General features: G+C 41.4%; 1 protein-coding gene across 2 annotated transcripts in view; it reads right to left on the bottom strand.

The window, feature by feature from the left end:
• CNOT6 (CCR4-NOT transcription complex subunit 6) overlaps nt 1-22050 on the bottom strand; it is a 63429-nt gene extending 41379 nt beyond the window's left edge. The window contains exons 1-2 of one of the 2 annotated variants that reach the window (XM_004696839.2): nt 21924-22050; nt 2091-2204 (exon numbers count right to left, since the gene is read on the bottom strand). In XM_004696839.2, the coding sequence (XP_004696896.1) occupies nt 2091-2202 (112 nt within the window). In that variant the 5' untranslated portion in view covers nt 2203-2204; nt 21924-22050. Of the gene's footprint in view, nt 1-2090; nt 2205-5679; nt 5778-21923 lie in introns of those variants that run through there. The other variant, XM_045284804.1, reaches the window with a different exon arrangement.
• Nucleotides 22051-25592: the final 3542 nt, after the last annotated feature.

Here is a 25592-nt window from a genome sequence, read left to right as displayed (position 1 = left end):
AGACATCTTACTTGGGTGAAAGAGTTGGACAGTCGGCTGGTCTTATATGAATAGGTGTTTTGTGTGGTTTCCTTTATTTTCTAACACAAAAGGTTTTCTTTTCGAAGTAAATGATAACAGAGCCATCTGATTTGTCTAGTTATCTCCAAATGGCACAAAGAAATCATCACCCATCACCTTGGAGACAGAACAGTATATACCACAGATAACGAGGGATTCAAAATTCAATAACCTCAGATCTCTAGAACTTTTTATTACAAGAGTTTAAGGAATTGATACATGTAAATGAAATAACTGCCTTAGCATGAAAAGAATTTGACCTGATCTCTAGACATAGGAGCTCATGTACTAAGGACTGATTAAGACAATGAAATGATCTTCCTACTTCTGGATTTTAAATGATAAGATTCCATTCTATAAATCTCTTAAACCAAGTTTGTCTTCCGTTACAAAAACTGGTAACAATATGACTAAATGTTGAAAGAACTGCTCTAATAGTCCGCCCCCCCAATCCTCTTTCTTCCTATCTTGTACCAAGAAAAATTCCAAATAAGCAGAGATTCAAAGCTGCCAAGGTGCTTCCAACATGAAGTAATGAAAAGAAGGAGTAAAGGAGAATCTCATCTTCAGAGACATACTCTCACTGACCTAAGTGCTATTCTAGTTGATCCTTATATTGTGAGAAAGGGGATACTTTCATACAAGCAAAAGATAAGGTAATTCAAAAACTGCTAATGCAAAGTGAAGAAAAATGGAAAAACAAGGGAAAAGTGTAATTGGAGTCATCCATACTAGAAGAACTAGTTAGTGCAAAGGGGGCCCTGGTGGTACAGTGGGTTAAATATGAGGCTGCTAATCCCAAAGTTCAACTCCGCCAGCCACGCTGAGGGAGAAAGAGGAGGTTTTCTGCTCCCATAAAGAGTTACAGCCTCGGAAACCCATAGAGGTAGTTGTGCTACTCTGTCCTATAGGGTCATTATGAGACAGAATCGATTCAATGGCAGTGAATTTTGAAGTCATAAATGAAAAGGCACTTGACAAGTACAGGAAGCAAAATTTCACAGCAGAGTCAAAAGAAAAGAGAAATTTCACTCACTACCACCACAAATCTACTCTGTTGATAAGAACTTAGTTTAATTAAAGCCAGCACTCTAGAAAACTGGTAGAAAGAAAAACAGGAGACATGTGTGTGTCTACCTCTAGTTTGGAGGGTATTTAAAAGCTCCATAAAGACAATTATTGTGTGTTTTCATCTATGTACCTTCCACATGCCTATGTATTTACTCCTGGTAAAATATTTTACACAAAATATACACAAAAATCAGGATGTTTGCTGCATTAAATAAGAAAAAAAAATCAAGGACAGTCAGATGAAAGAGAAAACTTAAACTTTGTTATAATTTGATCAAGTAAAAACCATGTCAAACTGTAAGAAAATACAGAAGGTATTAGGTCAACATTAAGAGAAAAGTTCTTACGCACTGTTTCAAGAATAATGTGCTTTCATCATATTTGGAGTATTAAGAATAGGGTGCATGCCCTCTTGCAAAAATGCTGGAGAAAGGGTTATCTTCTGTGGGACTCAGGGCAAATATATTTTTTTGAGTATGTCTAGCCTACGTAAGTTGTTAAAAAGAACTTACAATCTGCTACAAACACTAAGATTTTGTGTTTCAGAATAAGATTGTCCTCAGAGACCCAAAAGAAAATGAATGAGACTTGAATGTATCCTCAAACCTACAAAGCTTTCCTATTCCACTAGCAACCTACTATGTGATAAGATAAAAATACAATCCTCCACCACCAGAGAATTAAGCATCAAAACCAATCTCTGGGCACTAAACATTCCCAATATGCTCTTTTCACTCCACTTTTTATACCATTACCTACATTTTATAAGGGGCCACTGATTCTGAGAGATGAATAGGTTTTGAGCTTTGGCTTAAAGTATGTTCTTCCCACTAAACTTTCTTGCTTCTAAGATATATCTGTCAAATGCTCTCACTGCTTGTTTAATGTATCAGTTATAAAAAAGTTAATTTTCTAACACGGTAATTTCCATACCATGAATTCATGTTTCCATGCCTTACCACTTATTTCAAGCTCTGCCCAATGTGATTTCTTTCCATTTGCTGCTTCCTCGGAGGACATAATTGTGTACATCCTCCGAGGGTCAGGGGGCTCGTATTTTTCTTTGGGCATACCTGCAAATTAAGAAAAGAAACTAATCAGCATTCTTAAGAATCAAATGATAACTTTCTGAAAAACAGACATCCAAATTATGGTCTCCTAATACCATTTCCCACTACAAACACCTACAGGGTCCTTGGAGAAAGGGATGATTTCAAGTCTGAGAGAGGAAAAATACAAAAGAAGCCTGGGAACCTAACAAAGCCATTGTGGTTATGAAGTATACAAGAGCCAATTTGAAAAGACTATGACTGGGCAAAGATAAGACACTGTGAATATCAAAAGATTAACTGTAATGAGTCATTATGAACTGTATGAACTCATTAATTTTAATTTAAAAAAAAGAAAGGTCAGTTACCTGAAAACTGAAAATAAAGGGAAAGACTCAAGCATTTATCTTGCATGTCTGGCAGAAACTAGAACGTCAGTTAATAAATGTAAAAGTTATATAATGAAAAAATCTTACATTTATAAACCCTAGTGAAATAATATCCAGTCAATGATCATCTTCAATAAGACTGTTAAAATGCTTACTCGTGACCCTATAGGACTGAGCAGAGCTGCCTTTATGAGTTTCTGAGACTGTCACTCTTCTTGGGAATAAAGCCTCAAAACAAAACAAAACTCCCCCACCCCGCCCCCAATGAATGGTTCAGGCTATCACACCTAAATCAAATGATCAATCTTACCACCAAAACAGTGCTTAGAGATACACACAGGCATTTTTAGGTGAAATAATGTAGTACTCTTTCTTGCATGGTCCTTCAAATTCATTGTTCTTCTTTCATTTTTTTACTAAACTGGATTAATTGTAAACCTAGATAAACTAACTCTCCACCTACTCTGTATACCTACAAACCTAAATACACCTGGAAAAAAACTTAGAAGCTCAGGAATTAAAAGTGAGCCAATTAGATATAACTTATCTCAACTACGGTCTTACCAGTGCCCAAAAATTATACTGTGAATTGCTCTAGTCTATTCCATCTCCTCTATGACTTACCTCTTTAAATCCCTAACACTTCCTCCCTTCAGCTAAGGACCTCACTTCAATTTTCTCAGAAAAACAAGAAACAACCAAAAAATACCTAAGAATCCCCACAAATGTCCCATCTATACTCTGGATAATCAATCTATGGACAATCTGCCTTTTCTCTTAGCACTTAGTACACTTAACATACCGAATTCCACATCATCTTGTCTAATTATGGACATTACTCCAGAAATTATCTTCCCCTTCAATTTCCCCTTCCCAGAAGATCTTTTTCCTCAGCATATATACACAGTATCATTTCCCCTATCAAAAAAAGATCTTAACCCTCTATTACTCTGCCCCCTCCCACGACTTTTTCCTCTTTACAGTAAAAAGCTTCAGTACAGTTCTAGGTAGTGTCTCCTATTCCTCTTTCATCTTAAAATGGTATCTACAGACACACTATATTTTAACACTTCTAAAGCAAATTTTCATTTTACTATCTCTGAAATTAGACTATCTTATAACCAATGGTATTCACCATAAATTTGCAAATTTTACTCTCCAACCTAGTCTTTAAACCTTAAACCAAAACTGTCCTAAGAAATCACCTTTAAAGCAAACAACAGTTTGGTGACTATTGTCACTGATGTGACTTTTCTAGCCAGTCTTTATAATTCCTACAAATGACAGGGTCCGACTACGCAAATGTGAGGTGTTGGTGGCTCAAGTCATTAGACAGCTTGCTAATAATGTAAGATACATGACATACATGGGGTGGGGTCATGCAAATAGGGAAGATGAAACTCTAATAAGCGAAAATCAGTCCGTTTTTACCATCCACTAAGTTTAAAATGAGCCATCTTAAAAACAGGCCGGGGGTGGGGGGGGGTGGGGGATAATCTCAGTACCATCAAGAAAGTTTAGTTGGGAGTGGAACATGTCATTTAGACCCTGAGATTTCTGCATGCTGAACCTCCTCCATTCAAGAGACAGAGCTGTGATACCTGAGATGGGCAAAGAAAGAGATAGTGAGACAGCAAAGAGGTGGCAGTAGATGGAGCATGATACAGACCCCTGCAGTTTTCTTGGCCCAGGGAGGTAGAACTGAGTTGAGTGCATTTAGGCTGAGGTTTTCTGGAAGAGAACAAGGGGATTCATAGCTGTGAGGTAAAAAGACCAGGGAGAGGCATGCCTAGTCATGACTAAGAAGAAGCTGTTCTGACCACCGAACCGTATCCTGGGCATTTGTGATCCTGAATTGTCCTAATCAACCCCCTTTGAGTACTGTCTGTGAATTCTGTTTGGCCTTGCAGTGAATTACTGAACCCAACAAGGAAGTTGAAAGTGCTATGGGAAGGATGATTAATGCCAGAACTGGTAAAGAAGGTTAGAGGATGGGGCATGTCTGATTTTCTGCATCAGTAAAAGAAAGATGGGGTTTTCTACTCCCTGCAAAGAGGTACCGTCTGGGGAAACTCACAGGAGCAGTTCTACCCTGCCCTAGAGGGTTGCTATGAGTCACACTGAGTGGCAGTGAGTTTGGTTTTCCCTCTTGTGAAGTCAGAAGCAGCAGAAGCTCCCCTCCCCAAGTCCGCCCCCCCCCATCATTTTTACATGATCAAACAGTAAATAGAACTGTTAGATTAGAAGCTTAGGGGGCAATACGTTTGCGAATGGTGGTGAAAACATTTGGAAGAGGATGGCAAGGAATGGTTGCATGTTAACAGGGTCACTGACTTGTACATGTTGAATTTATTTCTTTGCTATGTACATTTCCATCAAAAAGTAAAATAAATTTTAAAATAACTTAATTTGATTTTTTATCTTGGTGGCAAGGAAATCATAGTATCAGTGGATTTCTTGTCCATAACATGAAATGCTAGAAAACCATGAAACGCTTGTAGAATTCTGAAGGGCAAAGATTATGATTTTTTAAACTCTACAGAGTCCTGGTTCTAGTAAAGGTAGAAGAGCTGCAGGTAATAATTCTCAATTTGAACAAGTTTTTAAGCTATCTAAAGGAAACAGAGAATCCTGCCTCCCCAAACAAGCAGAAATTCGAAAGGATTTGACCCTCAAAAGAACTACAATGTTTTGAGAGCCTCAGTTATACAACATTTCCCCTGAAACTAATTTAGTCTAGGAGGCATGTGGGAACCAGAATTCAAGGAGGAAAAATGCAGTTTGGGGCTTCAGGTATCAAAGATGAAGTTCAGTTACAAAATCAGCTGAAGTAAAGGAGGGGAAACCCCGAAAGGAGTAAGTTGCTGAAAAAAATCTGCATAGAAACATCACTTTGGCTGACACCTGCATTACACATGCATGGACATGCCAACATGCCCCGTGGAAAGATGCTTGCAGGCTGAAAAGGCTGAGCCGAAACTTTTCTGACAAATACAAACGTGAAGACAGGAAATCACAAAATTAAGAGATGAGCAGGCATATACACCTTGGATTTCCCTTTGTACACTTCAAAAGGCCTTGTTTTAGGCATAAAGAGACCACATACTTACTAGGAGTAGGTTTAAGAGATTTGCCCCAACACTGCGGTCAAAATCCACTCAGTCATTTCCAATTCAGAGAGACGCTCTATAAGACAGAGTTGAACGGCCCCACCGGGTTTCCAGGCTGTAAATCTTTACAGGTGTAGAAAGCCTCATCTTTCTCCTGCAGAGTGGCTGGCGGAGTCACACTGCTCACTATGCCACCAGGACTCCTAGGACTGAAGTCAAGACATAAACAACTTGAATATCCCCTAGAACAAAAATGAACCCTTCAGAGGAAAACAACAGTCTTGATTCTCTGTCACATATAAACCATAATGTCCATTATTCAAACAATGATCCAAGCCAAAAGAAAGAGAGTAAAATAGGAAGGACAAGATAACCCAGATGTTAAACAGCAAGAACTTTAAAACAACTAGTAAAATTTGTTTCATGATGCAAGTGAAAAGATAGCTACAATGAGTCAACAAAGGGGGAATCTCATTACAAAATACAAACTTTGGAAAAGAACTTCAGAACTAAAAAATAAAATGTCAAAAAAAACCAAAAACACCCAATAACAACAACAGCAAGCCTCCAAAACTTAATAGCAGGCAGGGCATTAAAAAAAGGGTGAGTGGTCTGAAAGATTAGTCAAAATTAATCCTAAGGATTAAAAAAAAATTTTTTTAAGGTGGGATAACATGAAGCAATTAAACATTCATGCAATTAGCACCTCAGTAAGAGGAAAGAGAGGGAATGCAGAACAATTACTTTTTAAAAAATATCAAGAAACCAACCAACAGAAACAATGCAAGCCAGTAGACAACGGAAAGGTATTTTTAGTCAAGAAAGAAAAAGGGGAAGAGGCCTGGGAGCAGGTACAATTTATAATTCCATACCCCAAGAAAATATCCTGTTATCCACAACAGCTTTATTCATAATCATCAAAACAAGAGAACAACACAAATGCCCACCAACAGCAAGAGAACTTCCCTATCTCAAAGCCATAGTGGATACTAATGAATACTGAATAAGGGAGACTGGAGAAAAATCGATGCATTTGAACTTCGGTACAGTGAACCCTCGTTTATTGCGGTTAATTGGTTCTAGACCCTACCGTGATAAATGAAATTCCGCGAAGTAGGATTCCTTATTTGTAAATCAAATATTTTCGTAGTTAGAGCATAGAGGACATGAAAAAACACCCTTTAGTCACCATTACACTCATATTACCCAATTTATTAAACGAAAAAGGGAAAATACAGTAAAACATTCTGGACGTTACAATTATCATTTATTATTATATTATTTATGGCATCAAGCGTGTACAGTATGAGCCAATCAGTGGCAGTAATGACAGAGCATGCACTGTTACGCAAAAACTGCGATAGAGTGAAGCCGCGGAGTCGAAGCGCGAACTGGCGAGGGTTCACTGAATTGGCAAAGAATATTGAAAGTACCATGGACAGCAATAAGAACAAACACATTTATCTTGGGAAAAGGATGGTCAGAGTGTTCCTTAGAGAAAAGGATGGCAAGGTTTCATCTCAAACTGTGGATGAGTTATTGGTAGACCAGACCTTTGAGAAGAACGTAATGCTTGGTGGTAAAGTGAAGGGGCAATAAAAATGATGAAGGCCCTAAATAAGAAAGATTGACACAGTGGCTGCAACAATGGGATCAACACAAGAAAAATCGTGAGGATGGCACAGGACTGTGCAGTGTTTTGTTCCATTGTACACTAGCTGCGATATATCAGTCAGGACCAACTCATCACTTAATAACATTCACATCGAAATAAGGCCCTAAGTCAAGGTTTAGTCTAAACATTCTCATCTAAACTAAACAGTGGCATAAACTACTCCAAAGCTGTTCCCCCCCAGCACTGGAAACATTAATACCACCCACAAAGATATTTAAAAAGTAATAAAGTCTAACTCACTTCAAAGAAGGCTATGGATGACCATGAAAGCCCCAAATCCACTTGTAAGAATTTCTTCTAACAGAATTATTTTGGGAGTTTCTCAGGGAGGAGTTTTATCTTTATAGACTGCTCTTACCACGCAACTGTCTGTCATCACCAGGCTCAGTTAATGACTTGTACGTTGGTCCCCACTTCCACAGGGCCCCATTAGTGATACCAATAAAGATATACCTATACTCTAGTGGCATGGAGATAGCAAACCTTTAGTTCCCCTAGTATGTTTGGTTCCCTTCAGAAGAAAGGCTTAAAAAAAAAAATACCAACAAAGGCACAATCATGGCAACATAAAATGATGGATATCAAGCAATTCATTGATAAACTTCTAACTCCAGTGGATCGATACCACTAAGAGGTCTTGTGTACAAGTACACCAGCATCATTACAGTAAAAATCTGTTCTCATGTCTAATTCTGAAACTTTTCACTTTTGCATTGTTAAAATATTTCCCGAATACAGGCAAATGACAAACTAAATAATGTCTTCTCGTGGAAAATGTATCAGCTTTTACGTTTCTAGATAAGTATTTGTATATGATCTAGAATGAAAACTAATATTAAAATAGGTAAAGCAGCTAGTTTTTTTCTTAAATGTAACTCAGCAAAACAAGATACTATAATCAGATTTTTCATTACATTACTTGAAATTTGTATGCTTATTGAAAATATAGCCACATTTAAATGAACAGTTATAAACCATTTGTGCACACTGTGACTTAAACTACAGATTTATTTCAAAGTTGCTTGGTCACCATGCAGTGTCTATATTTTTATATACATAAGATGGGGAAGACTTTCTACTCCTGTAAAGAGTTAGCCTCAGAAACACAGCAGCAGCTCTACCCTATCCCAAAGGGTTGCTATTGACTAGGTGGCTCTGAGGTTGTTTTTTTATACATAATGACTGCAATACAGTAAAATAATGAGATGGTTATTACATGATTGTTAATCGTAGAGACAATGCTTTTAAATGTCAGTGAAAGTAATAGTGTTCTCTTCTCAATTAGTGGCCCTCTTATTTTAGAGAGCAGTTTTTTTTCCTATTGTCATTAAAAAAATATTTTTTCTCCTTCAGAAATGTTTTTCTTTGTTCTTCCCAACAGATTAAATACTGATTCTCTGCCATAGACATGTGCTGTTAATGAATGCTGTATTTTGACTTTCTAAATGACGTATGGTATTTTAAATAAATTTGTACTTATATAAAGAAACAAGATATCACATAAAAACTCTGCACTACTAATTTTTGAAACCATCCTAATCCAAATTTAGTCCTACTTCATTACTAGAATTTTTAGTTGAGGTAAGAGGAATAATTCTGTGGATTTTTGTATAATCATTTGGAAGAATTGGGTCCTATTCTGTTGTTGTTGGCTCTGACCCACAGCAACCTTATGCACAGAGAATGAAACACTGCCCGGCCCTATGCCATCCTCACAACCGTTCCCATGCCTGAGTCTATTGATGCAGCCACTGTGTCTGTCCATCTCCTTGAGGACCTTTTTTTTTTTTTGCTGCCCTTCCACTTTACCAAACACGATGCCTTTCTCCAGGGAGTCTTGACATCCTTGGCCTCTAAGAAGCACTCTGGCCTTACTTTTTCCAATAATTTGTCCTTTCAGTCCATGATACCCTATTCTTCAGCACCACATTTCAAATTATTCTATGGTCTTCCTTATTCAATGTCCAACTTTCACATACATACATACAATGCAATGAAGAATGCAATCGGTAAGGGTCAGGACCACCTTAGTCCTTGAAGTAACATCCTTGCTCTTCAATACTCTAAAGAGGTCTTGTGCAGCAGATTTACCCAACGCAATACGCCTTTTGATCTCCTGACTGCTGCCTCCATGAGCACCAATTGTGGATCCACAGCAAGACGAATCTTTGACAACTTCAACTTTTTCTCCATTTACCATGCTGTAACTTATTGGTCCAGTGTGAGGATTTTGGTCTTCTTGACAGTGAGTTCCATACTGAAGCTGCAATGCTTGCCTTCATCAGCAAGTGCGTCAAGTTCTCTTTACTTTCAGCAAGCAAGGTTGTGTCATCTGCACACTGTAGGTGGTTAATAAGCCTTCCTCCAATCTTGATGCCATATTCTTCTCCATATCATCCAGCTTCTCTAATGATTTGCTCAGCATACAAATTAACTAAGTATGGTGAGAGGATACAACCCTGACATACACCTTTCCTGATTTTAAACCATGTAGTATTTATGCCCTTGGTCTGTTCACACAACTGCCTCTAGATTCATGTACAAGTTCTGAATGAGCACAATGAAATGTTCTGGAATTCCCATATCCTGTTATATGTTCTGAACTATCTTGACTTCAATCTTAAAAATTCAAGTATATTCTGATGTAATTTGGTCTCAGACAGGCCTTCTTGTAGCAAAGAACTTATTTGTGTGCACAGGTTTGAAATGTAAAGTAAAAACACTTCACTGCCTTCAAGTTGATGTTGACTCATAACAATCCTATGGGACAGGGTAGAACTGTGCCTGTGAGTTTCAGAGACTGTAACTCTTTATGGGAGTAGAAAGTCCCATCTTTGTCCCTTAAGCAGGTGGTGGTTTCAAACTGTGGACATTACCAAATATAGCAGCCCAACTAATAACCACTATGCCAGCAGAGCTGCTGTGGAAAATTAGGAGCCCATCAGAAAATTTTGTCATATTCCTATACTTCAGTGAATTTATTTGGAAATTTGGTATATGTCAAGTGACATTTTAAAGTTTCTCTGCAAACATCAAGAACTGCAATCATGTGACTTTCATCAAAAGTTTCAGATTACAGATAGAAATTATTTTAAAACTATCACATGTGGATTGACTATTATTATAAATAGCTGATGATACGATAGCAGGTATTGTATAGCCTAGGATTAATTCTTCAAAGCAGAGTATGTAAGTTGCATAGGAAGGATAACATTAAAAGAGGTAGGAAAGAACTAGCTATCAAAAAGATCTCACAAAAAAGTAAAATTATGACCTCAGTCTCCAAACCTATCTTCCCTACCCAGCTTCCAAGCCAGAAATGAGTATTCTCTTCAATTCGCGTCCATCTAGTCACAGCCTTCTCCTCATCCAGTCTCTAATCCAAGCCCATTTTACCTCCTAAATCTCTCATCCACTGACTTAATCCGCCCACCTCTAAGCTAGTTTCAGACTGTTAGCGCCCTCTCACATTTCCCACTCACCGCAATCAAGTCCATCCTGCTCATACCTATCTTTTATCCATCCTAAACACTGTCCAAAGTGGTCTTCCTAAAAACAACAGCACTTCCCTTATGGTCCTAAAATATCTCTAATGCATCCTATGAATTTGACATGGCATCCAGCCAAAAAAAAAAAAAAGGTGCAAATAACTATTGATATAAAGCAAACCTATTAACAAATACCTAAGTTATTTTTGTGACCTGACTCCTGTGTCAGGTCCTGTGTCCCAGCCTCACAATCTGGGTCTCCCCAGTTCTCTCTGCTCACAAATCTCCACACTTTAGGGTATGCTCTTGCTTCTGCCCAACATGCCCCATCTTCCCCTCTCCACCATCTCCCCACCCAAAGGCCTAGTCATCCTTCAAATTGTAATTCAAATATCACCAGCTTCAAAAGACCCTTCCAACCTTCTTTCCTATCTCTCCCAAACAGAGGAATTTATCATTCCTCCCCTTGGTTACTGTAAATGTTGAAAATATTTCTAGTGTTGTATTCATTAATCTCATCTATTTTTTGACACTTCCAGTCCACCCTACACAATATAGGACTCATTGAGTTTGTATACTGAATATTTTATATTTAAGTGACTATTTAAGCTGTGATAGTGGAGGGGGAAATATACATTTTGTAAGCAACAAAAGCCATGTCCACATTTCCAGGAAAAAGAAAAAATAACTAGGCTTCTAAGATTGAGGAAAAGATCTAAAGAAATCAGACAGATAAAGAGTTTAATGACCAAAGGAGCTAAGAATTTTTTTTTCTTAGACTAGGATAAGATGAACGAATAAGAATTATGAAGCTAACCTGTATAAACCCAATCTTAGCAACAAGCTATGTCAAAATGAGAGCAAATATTTTAGGGTGATGGAAAAAGCATGATCACCAGGCACTGCATGAAGTTCATAACATTTTTAAGCTTAAAAACAAAGGAAACTTGTCAAGCCTTGTATAGGTACTCAACATATCATTTCATTTAATCCTCAGTACTTCTGTAGGAAGGATGAGTGAGGTCTGAGAATGACCTTGTTTAAGTCACAGAAATACTAAGTAACAATTTTGATTTTAACCCAAGCCAAGTTTTAAAACCTGTGTTATCTCAGTTTAATTCTCATACTAAATGTGGTAGAACAATGGTTCTCAACCTGTGGGTCATGACCCCTTTGGGAGTCGAAGGACCCTTTCACAGGAGTCACCCAAGTCATAACAGTAGCAAACTTACAGTTGTGAAGTAGCAATGAAAAGAATTTTATAGTTGGAAGTCACCACAATATGAGGAACTGTATTAAAGGGTCATGGCAGAAGGAAGGTTGCAAACCACTGTGGTAGAACATCTTGTTTGTGAATTAGGAAACTGAAATCTAAACTTTAAAGAACTTGTCCAAGATTACACACTTAGCAAGTGGTAGAGAATGGATTTGACTGGAACAAACTAGCTCCAAGGCACAACACTGCTTCATGGTGGTGGTGGTTACTGCCATTGAGTCAATGCTGGGTCAGTGACCTTATACGACAGGGTAGAACTGCCTCTGTGACTTTCAGAGACTGTACATGTTTACAGGGGTAGAAAGTCTTTCTCCTGAGGAGCGGCTGGTGGTTTTGAACTGCAGGCCTTGTGGTTGCAGCTCAAAGCATAACCAGTACCCTACCAGAGTTTCTTTCACTGCTTTCATCCGACACTGCAATTTTGTCATTCGCAAAACCAAGATCTCATTTTCATTGTCCAAATATGATTTTGTTAGGACACTCCTTCTAGTTTACTTCTTAAACGTAACATCTTTCCCAAGCTAACCTCCTCTCATCTTTACTCACAAACCTTCCATATTGCTCTTTTAAGAAAACCAATCTCATACTTTATCATTTCAGGAGGCATCTGAAATCTTAAAAATTAAGGAAGGCCTGAAATAGCTTTATGTGAGCTAGAACTATCATTTTTGCCATATCAAAAATTAAAATAGAGAATTTTAAAAATATTTAACTCCATAAAAAACAAGACTATCATAGATTAGCACTGTTCCATGTTTTCATAATTATCTTTAATAGCTGAGTTGTAGTCAATAAATATGGCCCTTCCAGCCATAATCTTATATGCTGTATTATCATTCTAGACTCTGTGGCTATAAATCCATTTTGGAGGGAGTTCTATACGGTATTAATGGACAGGATTAGGACTGACTTTAGTACAGCGTATGGAGGCCTGGTGGCATTGTGGTTACAAGTTGGACTGCTAACACCACCAGCCACTAAGCAGGTGCATCTTTCTATTTTCATAGAGGTACAGTCTCAGAAACTCACGGGAGCAGTTCTACTATCACAATCAAGTGGTAGAGACCTTTTTGGGGGGGTTTAGTAGAGGGTATGAACCAAGTCCTACCTTTTGTTTCCTTGGGGGCACCTTTAAGACTACTTTACTAGAGGATGTGACATTATCCTTTCTTTCCCTTAGATGGAGTATAACTTCTGGCAAGACTGTACAGTTATCACATGCACCGCCTCACCTGGAAAGCCGTACTTCTTCCTGACTGAGCTTTAACAGAAGACTTTTGGATATTTTTGGCTTAAATGACCTTTGAATTGGGACTAAAAATCACCCACCATCACATGAAACATTTCCTTAAAGTTTTATGAGTTTCTGTGGAGTGTTGCAGAGAATTTCAGAACCCAGGGAATATACTCAAGGAAGGAGCAAGGGGGTGGGGTCTGGGGTGGGGGAATGAATAGCACCTTGGAAGAGTTGAATATTTGGGACATCTTTAATCTCCAACTCCTTGAGACCAGTTTGACATACTAGATGCAAGTCAAATGCTTTTATCTGCTCTACACTAATCTGATAGAATATCACACATCATTGTGCTAGCTTCTGGAAAACTCCACTGTATACTGGTAAGAGAATGAAAATGAAGAAGGCCAAGTAGCATCTTAGTATTTCTAAGAAACTGAAGGTTTCTATAGTCGATCCTTTTGCTCCCACACCCCAAAAAGGGAAAATTCAGTTCAAATCTACTTTCCTGACCTTTTCCTAATTAAAACCAACCCAATTGTCAGAGTCAATTCTGACTTATACAACCCCCTGTATAGGATTTTCAAGGCTAAAAGATAAGAGCAGATAGTCTCAACTTTCTCCTGAAGAGGCTGGTGAAGCTGAACCATCAACTTTAGGATTAGCAATCCAATGTTCACCCAATAGTGCCATCCTTCAATTTTCTGAAATGTTTCCACCCGTGGTAGACCTTCAATCAACTATATAAAAACTATCCCTTTGACATCTCAATATTCAGTCACTCCAACCTTCTGAACTCAGCTTTGAGATGAAGTAACCAGCAGATCCCCTCAGAAGCCAGTTTTGGTTAGAACCCTTTTTAAGGTACCCAAATGAGACTAAGACAGATGTATCACTCACTCTTGTCTGCAGCCATCTGATTGCAGATACACATTTAAACATGCTTTGTTTGGAATAAACCGATACATGTATAAACTGGAAACGTAGTAGCACTTCTTTTTGACTTAGCCTCATATATAACTTAGTCAAGTTATCGCGTACAATGTTTCTTCCCCTTAAAAAGCCATCTCAGCCTAACAACTCCCTATTCACCTTTTGAAACTCAGCATAAGGTCCTTTGAGACGACTTCCTCTAGCTTCCCAAGCAAAATTAACTGCTCCTTCCTTAGCATGCCCCAAATATTTTGTACATTCCTAATTTACTAAATAACCAATGAGTGTTTTATTGGTTCATTTATCTTTCTCCCTATATCACTGTAAACCCATAGGGGGCAGCAGATCCTACATCTCACAACAGTAGCCAAGTCTATATATGGTACCTGATAGATAAAACTCAAAACCAGACGCACTGCCATTGAGTTTTGAGTCAATGTTGACTCATAGTAGTAACCCCCTGTGGTTTTCCAAGACTGTGCCTGTTTACCGAAATAAAAAGCCCAGTCTTTCTCCTGCAGAGCTGCTGGTGGTTTCAAACTGTCAACCATGAAGATCACAGCCCAAAGCGTAACTACTACACCACTAGAGTATACACAGGGATACCTAAAACACAGGACCCAACAAAAACTTCTGAAATGGCACTAATTTAAAATGCTTGGCTCAGTATAATGACTTCTAATTTCAGATAATCTTCCCCTACTTTAACCTTCTTTGTGACCTGTGGAGCATATAGCGCCTACCTACACTTTCCACTACTGGGGTTTGATGGGAAGCTGTTACCTCGCTTTTAGTGCATTCCACTATCTCGTGGGGGCCTGTGTAACTGTGTGAAGAAACAAATCTCATCCCACCAACTCAGCACTTGAGATCCCCTTGGGAGATATGTGTCCCACCAATTTATCAAAATCTGTAAAACCTTAACAACATTTCTTTTTATTTCATTCAAAATCCCTTGCATTCATGAAAACATATGGTTTCAACAACAAAATCATAAAAGAACCTGTTTTTGAAAGAGTTTAACTCAAAAGCTACAACCTTCTGATACCTGCTTCTATAAGCAAACTAGACCCCCCCCCATGGTAAAGAGCCACATTTACTGTAATATTTATGTACTTTTAAACTACTGTATATACTCGTGTATAAGTCGAGTTTTCCAGCACATTTTAAATGCAGTTTTTGTGGTAAAATTAGGTGCCTCGGCTGATATTTGGGCTGGCATATACTCGAGCATATACAGTATTTAAGATGCTAAACTGCTCTACCACTTTTGATTCCTATTGCTTTAAAGTATTACTTACTGAATTCTCTAGCATTGTGCCCAAATCCCATTTTTCCCCCGATAAGCACCGTGCTATCTACTGTATGACTGCAGAGCATTACTTTAGGAACCTATGTTTTGTGGCTGAACTCATTATAGATTAACAGCTGTATTAGAAGCTCTTGGGCTTTATGCAAGTTTTAGTATTCAAATTTCAAGAGAGACATACATGGGTAGTTATATATAGGGTAGTTATGAGTTGGAATCAACTAGATGACAATGGAGGGGATTGAAAATTAAACGAACTTTCTTTTCTAGATACATTAGATTCCAATCACCAAGGGTATAAATCATATTCCCCCCAAACCTCACTGTGATGCCGATTCATTGAAGTGACCCTATAGGACAGGGTAGAAGTGACCCTGGGGGCTTCTGAGACTGTAACTTTTTATGGGAGTAGAAAGCCTCATCTTTTCCCCAAGGAGCCAGCAGCTGGTGGTTTCGAACAGTTGATCTTGTGATTAACAGCCCAACTTGTACCTACTCCGCCTGCCACAAGGGCTCAAGGTTCCAGGTGTAAATTCTATTGCATACCTACAAATCCGAATTTATTTTCATATCAAAATATTCTTAGCAAAACCTATTTGAACTTTTCCAAAATAATAAGGGTTTTAAAGCAGAGCATTCCAACCTGTGTGCTGAATAAAGGAATGGATTAAATATAAGAATGTACTGACCATACTGATCCCCTCACAGTCCAAAGGCTCTAACTGTGAGCAGTCTTGGCCATTTATCTCAGTATGTCTTCTATATATTACCCTTTTCTACTGGGCTGTTTGTTACATACACATACACATACACATTTACACTTTACAAACCCTAAGAGTTAAGAGAAGCAAAGTGAGATGTTTAAACATTAACCAAAATGCATACTTATAAATCCTAAATTGGAGTGGCGGGTGGATTTATTTGTAGTATCAACCAAATGTCTGTTCAAAATTTCCCAGTAATTGTAGTCTTACTTTGCCACCAAGATTCATCTAACAAGCTCAAAAATACCTACATGCAGGCATTCACAAGCAGCTTCTCGTCCTGTTACCACTGGTCAAAGCATTTTAATACGACGACAGACTTCCAGAGAATGTTCTGAGTCTCATAAGAAACTTTACTTTGTCACACCCTCTTTTCTGACCATTTAAGTGATGTGTTCACACATGAGAATTAATCAGACTCAGCTACCTTAACTAACACCTGTCCTTTAAAAGGCCCTTATTCCAACCCAAAAGAACAAATCTCTATTACATCATACAACAGGCTTCCAAAATTTATGGGCAAATTCCGGTTTCTTTTCATTCCATTTTCCCACAAACTTTTTGAAGTCTCCTCATAATTTCATTTGCTCTCATATTCACACAAAACTTGGCCCTTACTCTTACCTCCTAAAGTTATCCTGGGCAAGTCAAGCTAATTGCGCAAGGTCTGTTTCCTCATCAATAGACAATCAAATATCTATTTAAAGCAAGATGAATGGACTAGATTCCTGGCTTTATTCTAATATTTACAGCATTCATAAGATTTGATCATTGCTGTTGTAGGAATTACAAAACAATAGTCTTCAATCTTTTGATTAATGCTCACTTTAAGTCTTAGAGCCCAATAAACAAAACAAAAAAAAAAGCTTTGTAATGGCACACTTTCTAGGGTATTGTGAAGGAAAAAAAAGCACCACCACTTAAAGTCCTATTACCATTTCATTTCCCACTTATCCCTAATTTTCTCTTTCTCCTCAAAAATCTAATTCCCATACATCAGATTAAGAAGCAAAATAAGTTTGACACTAGCAATAAATAATAGGCTAATTCATCTGGAAAATAGGTATGCATGAGAACACAAATTCAGGCAACTTATCACAAGTGCAAGAAAGTCAAGCAAAACTGCATTCATGATGCTGTCCAATACCACTTTAAAAAAACAAAGGCTCTTTGAGGATGGAACAGCAGTTAAGTGCTTGGTTGTTACCAGAAAAGTCAGTAGTTTGAACCCGAGATGCTCTGCAGTAGAAAGATATGGAAATCAGTGCCAACAAAGAATGCAGCCCAGCAAGCTCTTTGGCGCAGTTCTACTCTATCCTACAGGGCAGTGGTTCTCAACCTGCCCAATGCTGTGACCCTTTAATACAGTTCATGTTGTGGTGACCACCCCCAACCATAAAATCATTTTCGTTGCTACTTCCTAACTGTAATTTTGCTGCTGTTATGAATTGGACGACCCCTGTGAAAGGGTAGTTTGATCCCCAAAGGGGTCACGAGCCACAGGTTGAGAACCACTGCTATAGGGCATCTCTGAGTCAGAAATAACTTGACAATGGGTTTTGGGCCTGGGGAAGGTGACATTGAGATGGTCAAAGGGAAAAGGGTGGGTCTGTTTCAGAAGAAAATGGCATTTAAAAACAAAATAGCTAAGATACAATTCAGAGTTTTCCTAGGTCAGGCTCTCTAAAGGAACAAAACCAGAGGTGTGTATGTAGATTTATTTCAAAGACACAGTTCACACCACTGTGGAAGCTGACAAGTCCCAAAGGCTGGAGGCTTTTCCTGGCTCATGTGGTTCCATGGCTGACAAACCTAAAATCAGCAAGTCTGGCGGAAGGCTGCTAGTTCATATTCCAAGAAGTGGAAGTCAGAGGATGACAAGTGAGATGAAGTTTTGCCAGCCATCCATATATCCTGGATGTAAGCCACATCCCCAAAGAAACTCCTCCTACATCAGATCACAAAATGGAGGATTAATTACATAATACCGAAAACCATAGGCTCCCCAAGCCGACATGTTAACCAACATAGTCCACCGCTTGTCAACTTAGCACCTGTACACCATCTCCTTAAACCACAATTTTTAAATAACAATTATAAAGTCACACTTGTACCCAATAATGAACATATATGCAATAAAAAACGAACTAGCCTCATTTTCATCTTACATAATGAGGGAAGAAAAAATATTGCTCAACAGGTAATGTTTAACACATAAGAAATACTCATAATTAGTCGTTTTTGCAACTGGCATTTAAAACTACCTCATTCTACCATATTCTCTTTACCCTCAGCAAGCACTTCAGTTATCATGGTTCTTTGTCTAGTGGAGGTGATCCAAACCTACACTTCTAAAAGGACTGGACCATTTAGTAGTCATGTTGGAATTGGATTGCTATAGTTTTTCCATCAACTTTAATATTAACACGGTAATATTAAGAAATGGATTATGGGGTCTCCTGTATTCCAGACACATTAGTACCTCCATTATGTAGTATCAATCCAATTCCTACTTGATAATCAGGATCAACCACACCAGCCAATACAGTAAGTCCCTTCTTTGCCTGTTGAGCCTGAGTCATAAGGCACTTAACGTGACAGGTGGCATTCACAATTTCCAGTTTAATGAAATTAGTGTTGTACCTCCAGGTGGAAATATCCCTCCCTTTGGACCAAACACCTGTAGACCCAGAGAGCACAGGGTCACAAGAACAGGAAGCAAAATGATGGGAATGGGTCACAAGGGCTAAAAGTGAGTTGGAGAAGACCACACTCTTCCCATTCCTATGAATCCTGGCAAAGGGATAAATGGCATATACTGAACACTGTTTTAGAGCATGCACATTCTCCTAAAATAGTCTCCACCCTGCAAAGTACTGCCATCTAGCTGACACCATAATTATCTTTAGAAGGCCATTCCATTATTCTATCAAGCCGACTGCTTCAGAATAAGGAACATGGTAAAAACCCGTGAATTCCGAAAGCATGGGCCCACTACCACACCTGATTTGCTATGAAGTTAATCCCTTGATCTGAGCCCATGCTGTAGGGTAGATGAGGTATTCTGCAAAGTCACAGACGGTAGTTTGGCAGAAGCACTGTGTGCCGGGAAGGCAAATCAATTTCCGAAGTGTCTTTTCCAAGCAAGAATAAAACGCTACCCTTTACATACTGGAAGTGATCCAAGATAACCAGTCTGCCACCAGGTTGCTGGCTGATCACCATAAGGAACAATGCCATATCAGGGACTCAATGTGGGTCTCTACTGCTGGCAGACTGGGCACTCAGCAATGGCTGTAACCACATCAGCCTCAGTGAGTGAGTGTAAGTCCATGGTGCTGTCCAATTAAATAACCTCCACCCTTGCCACTTTTGTTCATATGCCCATTGGGCAATGGCAGAAGTGGGTGGGAAAAAGAGGAGGACTGTTTTCCACAGAGTATATCATTCTATCTAAATGACTATTAAAATCATCTTCTACCAAGCTCACCCTTTGGTGAGCATTCACATGATATAAAATGTCTCCATTTTTATAATCCAGAGAGCTCTCTCTGCCTCATACCTTACTACTTTCCCAATCATGTTCTTGTACCATTATCCCACATCCTTTATAGCCTTTCCCACACACGGTCCCCATTTTTCTGTTTGCATGCCTAGTTATAGGTCTAGAAATAAAAGTCTTGGAGACATCTAGTAATGTCTTATGAGTTCCTCTAGGAGCCCTGATGAGATATAGTTATGTTTGGGGCTGCTAATCATGAATTCAGCAGTTCCAAACCACAGCTGCTCCACAGGAGAAAGATGAAGCTTTCTACTCTTGTGAAAGAGTTAGTGTCAGAAACTCACAGGGACCATTCTACCCTGTTTTATAGTGTCACTAAGAGTTCGCATGGACTTGATGGCCATGTTTCATTTTGGTTTTGGTATAAGCTTCCCCAAGCAATATCTCACTCTTCAGGCAGAGTTGTGTTCATCACAATCACGTGGGGATGGACTGGGGATGATCTTACTAGGGAGGGTGGCTTAGCAGCCAAATGTGGCTATTTGACAATACTGGTCTGGTTACTACAAGAAATAGTTTCCAGGGCTCTTCTATGTGGCACTAGAGCTGTAAATCTGAAGCCTTAAGTTTATCTCTTTCTTTCATCAATTTGCCTTGGGAAAGCAAGGCCAACCACCAATTCAGAAAACCAAAGGTTTTGTTCCACTAGACCCACTCTCAAAAGAGCCCTGGTGGAGCAGGAGGTTAAGTGTTGAGACAGCTAACTGCCACTCAAAGGGGAAAAGATAAGGCTATCTGCTCCTGTAATTATTTACCACCCTGGAAAGCTGTGTCCTCTAAGATCACTATGCACTGGACTCAATTCCATTACAATGGGCTTTTGGGTAGAACCACTCTCAGTACCAAATGTCTTAGGCTGGCATTTCTACAGGAGTAAAACCAGTAGAGCATGTATATATTGAGATTTATTTCAAGAAGTGGTCCACCCAATTGGGGATACTGGCAAGTCCAAAATCTGTGGATTTGGCAACAGACTGGAAGCTCTTCCTGACTTAAGTGGTTGCAGGGGCTAACAAACCGAAACTGAGGTTAGTCAGGCAACAGGCTCTATGACTCACGCATCACAGGAGCTCACAAATCCAAAATTCTGCTGGTCAAGCTATCCACTGCTGGTTCTTATCTCAAGAAGCAGAGAGGTCAAACCATGACAAGTAGGATGCAGGATCAAGAGTGTCTGAGCTTTGCCAGAACTTTCATATATGCTAGACACAGGCCACACCCCCAAGAAACTCCCCTTACATCAGATCACAAAATGGAGGATAATTACAGCATGCTGAGAATCACGGCTTGGCCAAGATGGCACTGAATATCAAAACACACGGGTAGTGTGGAACTGAGGAAGGCCATCTCCGTATCTTCAGCAATCCACTACAGTAAGGCACCACCTCTTCTGATGCTAAGCATTTCCCTAACAGTATCATTGTGCGACAGCCGGGGTCGGGGTCGGGGTGGGGGTGGGGGAGGGCGGCGAGGGAGAAAGTCGCCCTCCAACTGGCCTGATGTTAAATGATTTGCCCAGGTGGAACAGGTTGGCTTACTACTTTCTGCTACAGCAGCCACAGGACGTGCGCACCCACGCTCCAGTGTGTCATCCCAAAGGCTCACAGCCACTTCTCTCAAGTTGCCACCCGTCCGGTCTACGAATCCTGGGGCAGCAACTCGTGTCCCCCTCCTGTTGACAAGAGCCCGGGGCTCCGGCAGGGGCGCCCGCCCGTACGCGCGCCGCCGCCGTCAATCAACGCCCGGAGCCTCGGACTCGCACTCCGCGAGGGGGCGAGTCCCCAGGAGAGGCGGGATCGCAACCGCAGCGCGTAAAGGGGGGCCGGGGGAGGGCTCCCCAACAGTCGCCAGCTCCGCTGAGGGACGGGAGCGCCACCCAACACACAAAAGTTGCTTCGGACCGCGCTCTCCCGCTCGGGTCCCGAGGGCATGACAGGCCGGGGATCCCAGCGCGGCCGGTTCGAGCGGCGGCGCAGGCCGGGCCTCGGGCCCGTCTCGCTCACCTCTCGGGATGCGCAGCCTTCTTCCGCCGCTGCCGCCGCCTCCTCCTCCCTCTGAGTGCAGCGGGGTCTGAGCTGTGGAACCACCATACCAGTCCCGCCCGCTGCTGCCGCGCCGCCTCCGCCGCCGCTCTTTGTTCCCCCTCCGTGTGCCACCGCTCCGGCTGCCCACCTCAGCCGCCTCGCCGGGTCGCCACTACTCCCTCCCGCCTTCTCCGCCCCGGGCCTCGCCCTCTTCGCAGCGCCCGCCGCCGCCTTCGCCTCCGCGCCGCCGACGCCGCCGCCACCGACGCCGACGCCTCCTCCTCCGCGCCCCCCTCGTTTTCATTGAAAGCAAACAAGCATCATGGCGGCCAGCGCCGTCCCTCAGCCAGCTAGCGCCCCGACTGCGGCCGCCCCTCCAACATCCCGGCCCCCCATTGGCTGCCGCCCGTGGACGCGACCATTCGCAGCTCGGCGGGAGGCTACTTCCCACACTCCTCCGCCCAAGCCCCGCCCCCCGCCCCGCGCCGGGACGTGTGAGCTGGCCCGGCGCGCTCCCGTCGGCCCTCCCTCTCTTCCCGCGCGCCTCGGCCCTTTCCTGGGCTGGTCCGCGTTCGCGTCTTCCTAACTCGCCTTCCTCCCCTGTCCATTTACCTTCTTTTTTCGGTCATTCTGCCGCCTCTCTTCCTCCCGTTTCCTTGTTCTCTCTCCCTTTCCTTAGGGCCTATGGCTTGGCGGGGCCACATCCTTAGAAGCCACAAAGATGCTCTCACCTGTGACTTGGGCCTCAGCGGTTATCTTGATGGGCTCCTGTGTTAGTCTGGATAGACTAGAGAAGACAAATCCAGGGAGACTCATGTGTATAAGAAAGAGCTTTCTATAACTGTGCATTAAGTAATTGTACATAAGAAAACATCTAGTCCAGATCAAGTCCATAAGTCTGATATTAGCCCGTATGTCTGATACCAATCTATAAAGTCCTCTTCAGACGCACGAAGCACATGCAATGATGTTGAATGCAGAAAGATCACAGGCCAGTGGGTGGGAAGTCTTGTGGATCCAGTGGCGCTGTAAGCGTCTCAGCTCTGGCAGGGGTCTCCACGTGGCTCCTCCAGCTCAGGTCACTAGCCTAGTGCCATGTGTCTTGTCTGTTACAGTGTCTTTCAGGGAGTGAGCGAGCATGTGTCCCACCTCAAGCGAGCTATTTATCGCCGATTCTCAACCTTCCTAATGCCTTGACCCTTTAATATAGTTCCTCATGTTGTGGTGACCACCCCCCAACCATAAAATTATTTTCGTTGCTATTTCATAACTGTAATTTTGCTACTGCTATGATTCAGGCGACCCCTGTGAAAGGGTCATTCGACCCCCAAAGTGGTCATGACCCACAGATTGAGAACCACTGCCTTAGCGCCTCGAAATGAGGTCATCAAGAAGCCACTTGATTGACAGGCTAAACGCTACCCCTTCACTTTTAATACTCTCAAATTGACAATAGATTATGTAACTATCACAGCCCCCAAACCGGAAATTTGATCATGAAGAGTCACTTAATTCTTCCTGCTTCAATGATGCTGAAAAGTACATTAATGGGCCGTTTCCATCTATTATTAGTCATCTAGCCTTGTAAATTAATGGACAGTTGAGTGGTGAGGTCCTACACTGAGTAACTGACAATAGCTACGGATAAGGTCAAGATGTTGTATTCAGGGCAAATTGTGGTGGCGGACGGTTAGCAAAGAGAATTGTCACCATCAAAAGGCTCTAGCAGCACATTGGGTTAAGCATTGTGCTGCTAACAGAAAAGTGGTGATTTGTACCTACCAACTCCTCAGAAGAAAGATGGGCCAGTCTGCTACCTTTGAAACCCTAAGGGGCAGGTCTGCCCTGCCTGTAGGGTCAGTGAGTCGCAATCAGCTGGAAGGCAATTGATAGGGTTGTAGAGCTGCCGAATGATGCTTGTATCAAGACAGTAACTGACTGGTGATTGGGGCTCTGCCCTGTGCTGAGACCAGGGCACAGATCTGAATCAGGTTCCTCCCTGATCTGAGAAAGCCCATTATTTGGGGGCAAGAAAAACACCCAGCTGAGTTTTAGTCCATTAGAGGCACATGCTGAAGGTCATGGAGGAAAAAGAAATTGCTTTCCTCCTACTGAGATGGCAAATTAGGAAGGGCTGCTGACTCCTTCCTAGAAAATCAACTGTTAAGAAGTGAGAAACGGGTTCCAGGTACTAGCGATAGCAAATCAAAATACACAAACAACCTTTCCTGAAAACTAAAACCTGACTTGATACCAAACTCACTGCCATCAAGTCGATGCCGAATCATGGTGACCCTACAGGACAAGGTCTACCTTGTGTGCCCCCCTTGCATTTCTGAGACTGTAACTCTTTACAAGAGTAGGACGCCCGGTCTTTCAAACTGCTGACCTTGCAGTTAACAGTCAAACTCATAACTACTACACCACCAGAACTCCTTGATACAGAGGGTATTAGGCCAGGTGGGCTACAGAAACTAATCCAGTGACACATACGTGTAAGAAAGAGCTTTATATCAAGAAAATACCCCAGCCCAGTGAACTCAAGTCCATAAGTCGAATACTAGTCCATAAATCCTTCTTCAGCCTTAGGTTGCCACGTACAACGATGCAGAATGCAGGAAGATCACAGACCAGTGGGTATGAAGTTTTGTGGCTCCAAGGAAGTGGGGAACAACAGTGCTTTGGCAGCGCTCAGGGCTTGCAAGCAGGAAGGGAAAGGCGGAGAGAGAGTGGCAGGGTCCTAGAGTCTTCCTTACAGGAGGCCACACTCCCAAGGAGACAGCACCAGGCTTTGACCTGATTGACAGGTCAAAGATTTACACTTCCGTAAATCTTCAAGTTGACATAAACTTATCTAACTATTACACAGAGTGTGGGAAATCGGGTGGCTGCTATCCAGGCAACAGGAACCCTAGTGGCATTGTGGGTTACACGGACTGTTAACTGCGAGGTCAGCAGTTCTAAATCAGCAGCCACTCAGTGGGAGAAAGATGAGGTTTTCAAATCCTGTAAAGAGTTTCCATCTTGGAAAACCACAGGGACAGTTCGACTCTGTCCTGTAGGGTTGCTAAGAGTCGGCGTGGACTTGATGGCAGTGAGCGAGCTGTCCTGTTGTGAGGGTGGGGCAGCTGCTGGAAGGACAAGGAAAGGATGGAGGAGCAAAAGCTATTTGATTGCCTCTCTCAACCTGACCTCGGGATGGCCATTGCCTGCAATTTGACAAGAAATTAGCAGTTAACAGCCTAGGTCTCTAGTACCAGCAACACTGGAAAAGGGCATGGCAGGACACCAGGAAAAGCCCAGGAGGTGTAAGAGGTTGGTAGGAACACAGACAGACTACCTGCCTGAAGGCACGTCCCTCCCCATACAACCTCCAACCCCCAGGACTAGTGGTCACTGGGGTTGTTCAGTGCACATAAAAAAGTATCACTAAGCTGTAAGGCTAGGGAGGCCTCTCCTCCCTTTGTGAGCGCTGAGCCCAGGCAGCTGGTGCTCTAGCCTGGAGGAAAGTACTTTTTTGCAATTCATTTGCCCAGAGTGAGCTACTTTTTGTGATTTAATGTGAATAATTGTGTGTGTGTGTGTGTGTGTGTGTGTGTGTTGGTGGCATGAAACAATGTTATGATTCTGGAATCCAGCTATACATTT

This window comes from Echinops telfairi, unplaced genomic scaffold (genome assembly GCF_000313985.2).
Source record: "Echinops telfairi isolate 266 unplaced genomic scaffold, ASM31398v2 ScPeMD7_7469;HRSCAF=8507_0, whole genome shotgun sequence".
Classification (NCBI taxonomy): domain Eukaryota; kingdom Metazoa; phylum Chordata; class Mammalia; order Afrosoricida; family Tenrecidae; genus Echinops; species Echinops telfairi.
The sequence above is the reverse complement of the archived record's forward strand: the minus strand, read 5'-3'. Positions and strand labels throughout refer to the sequence as shown.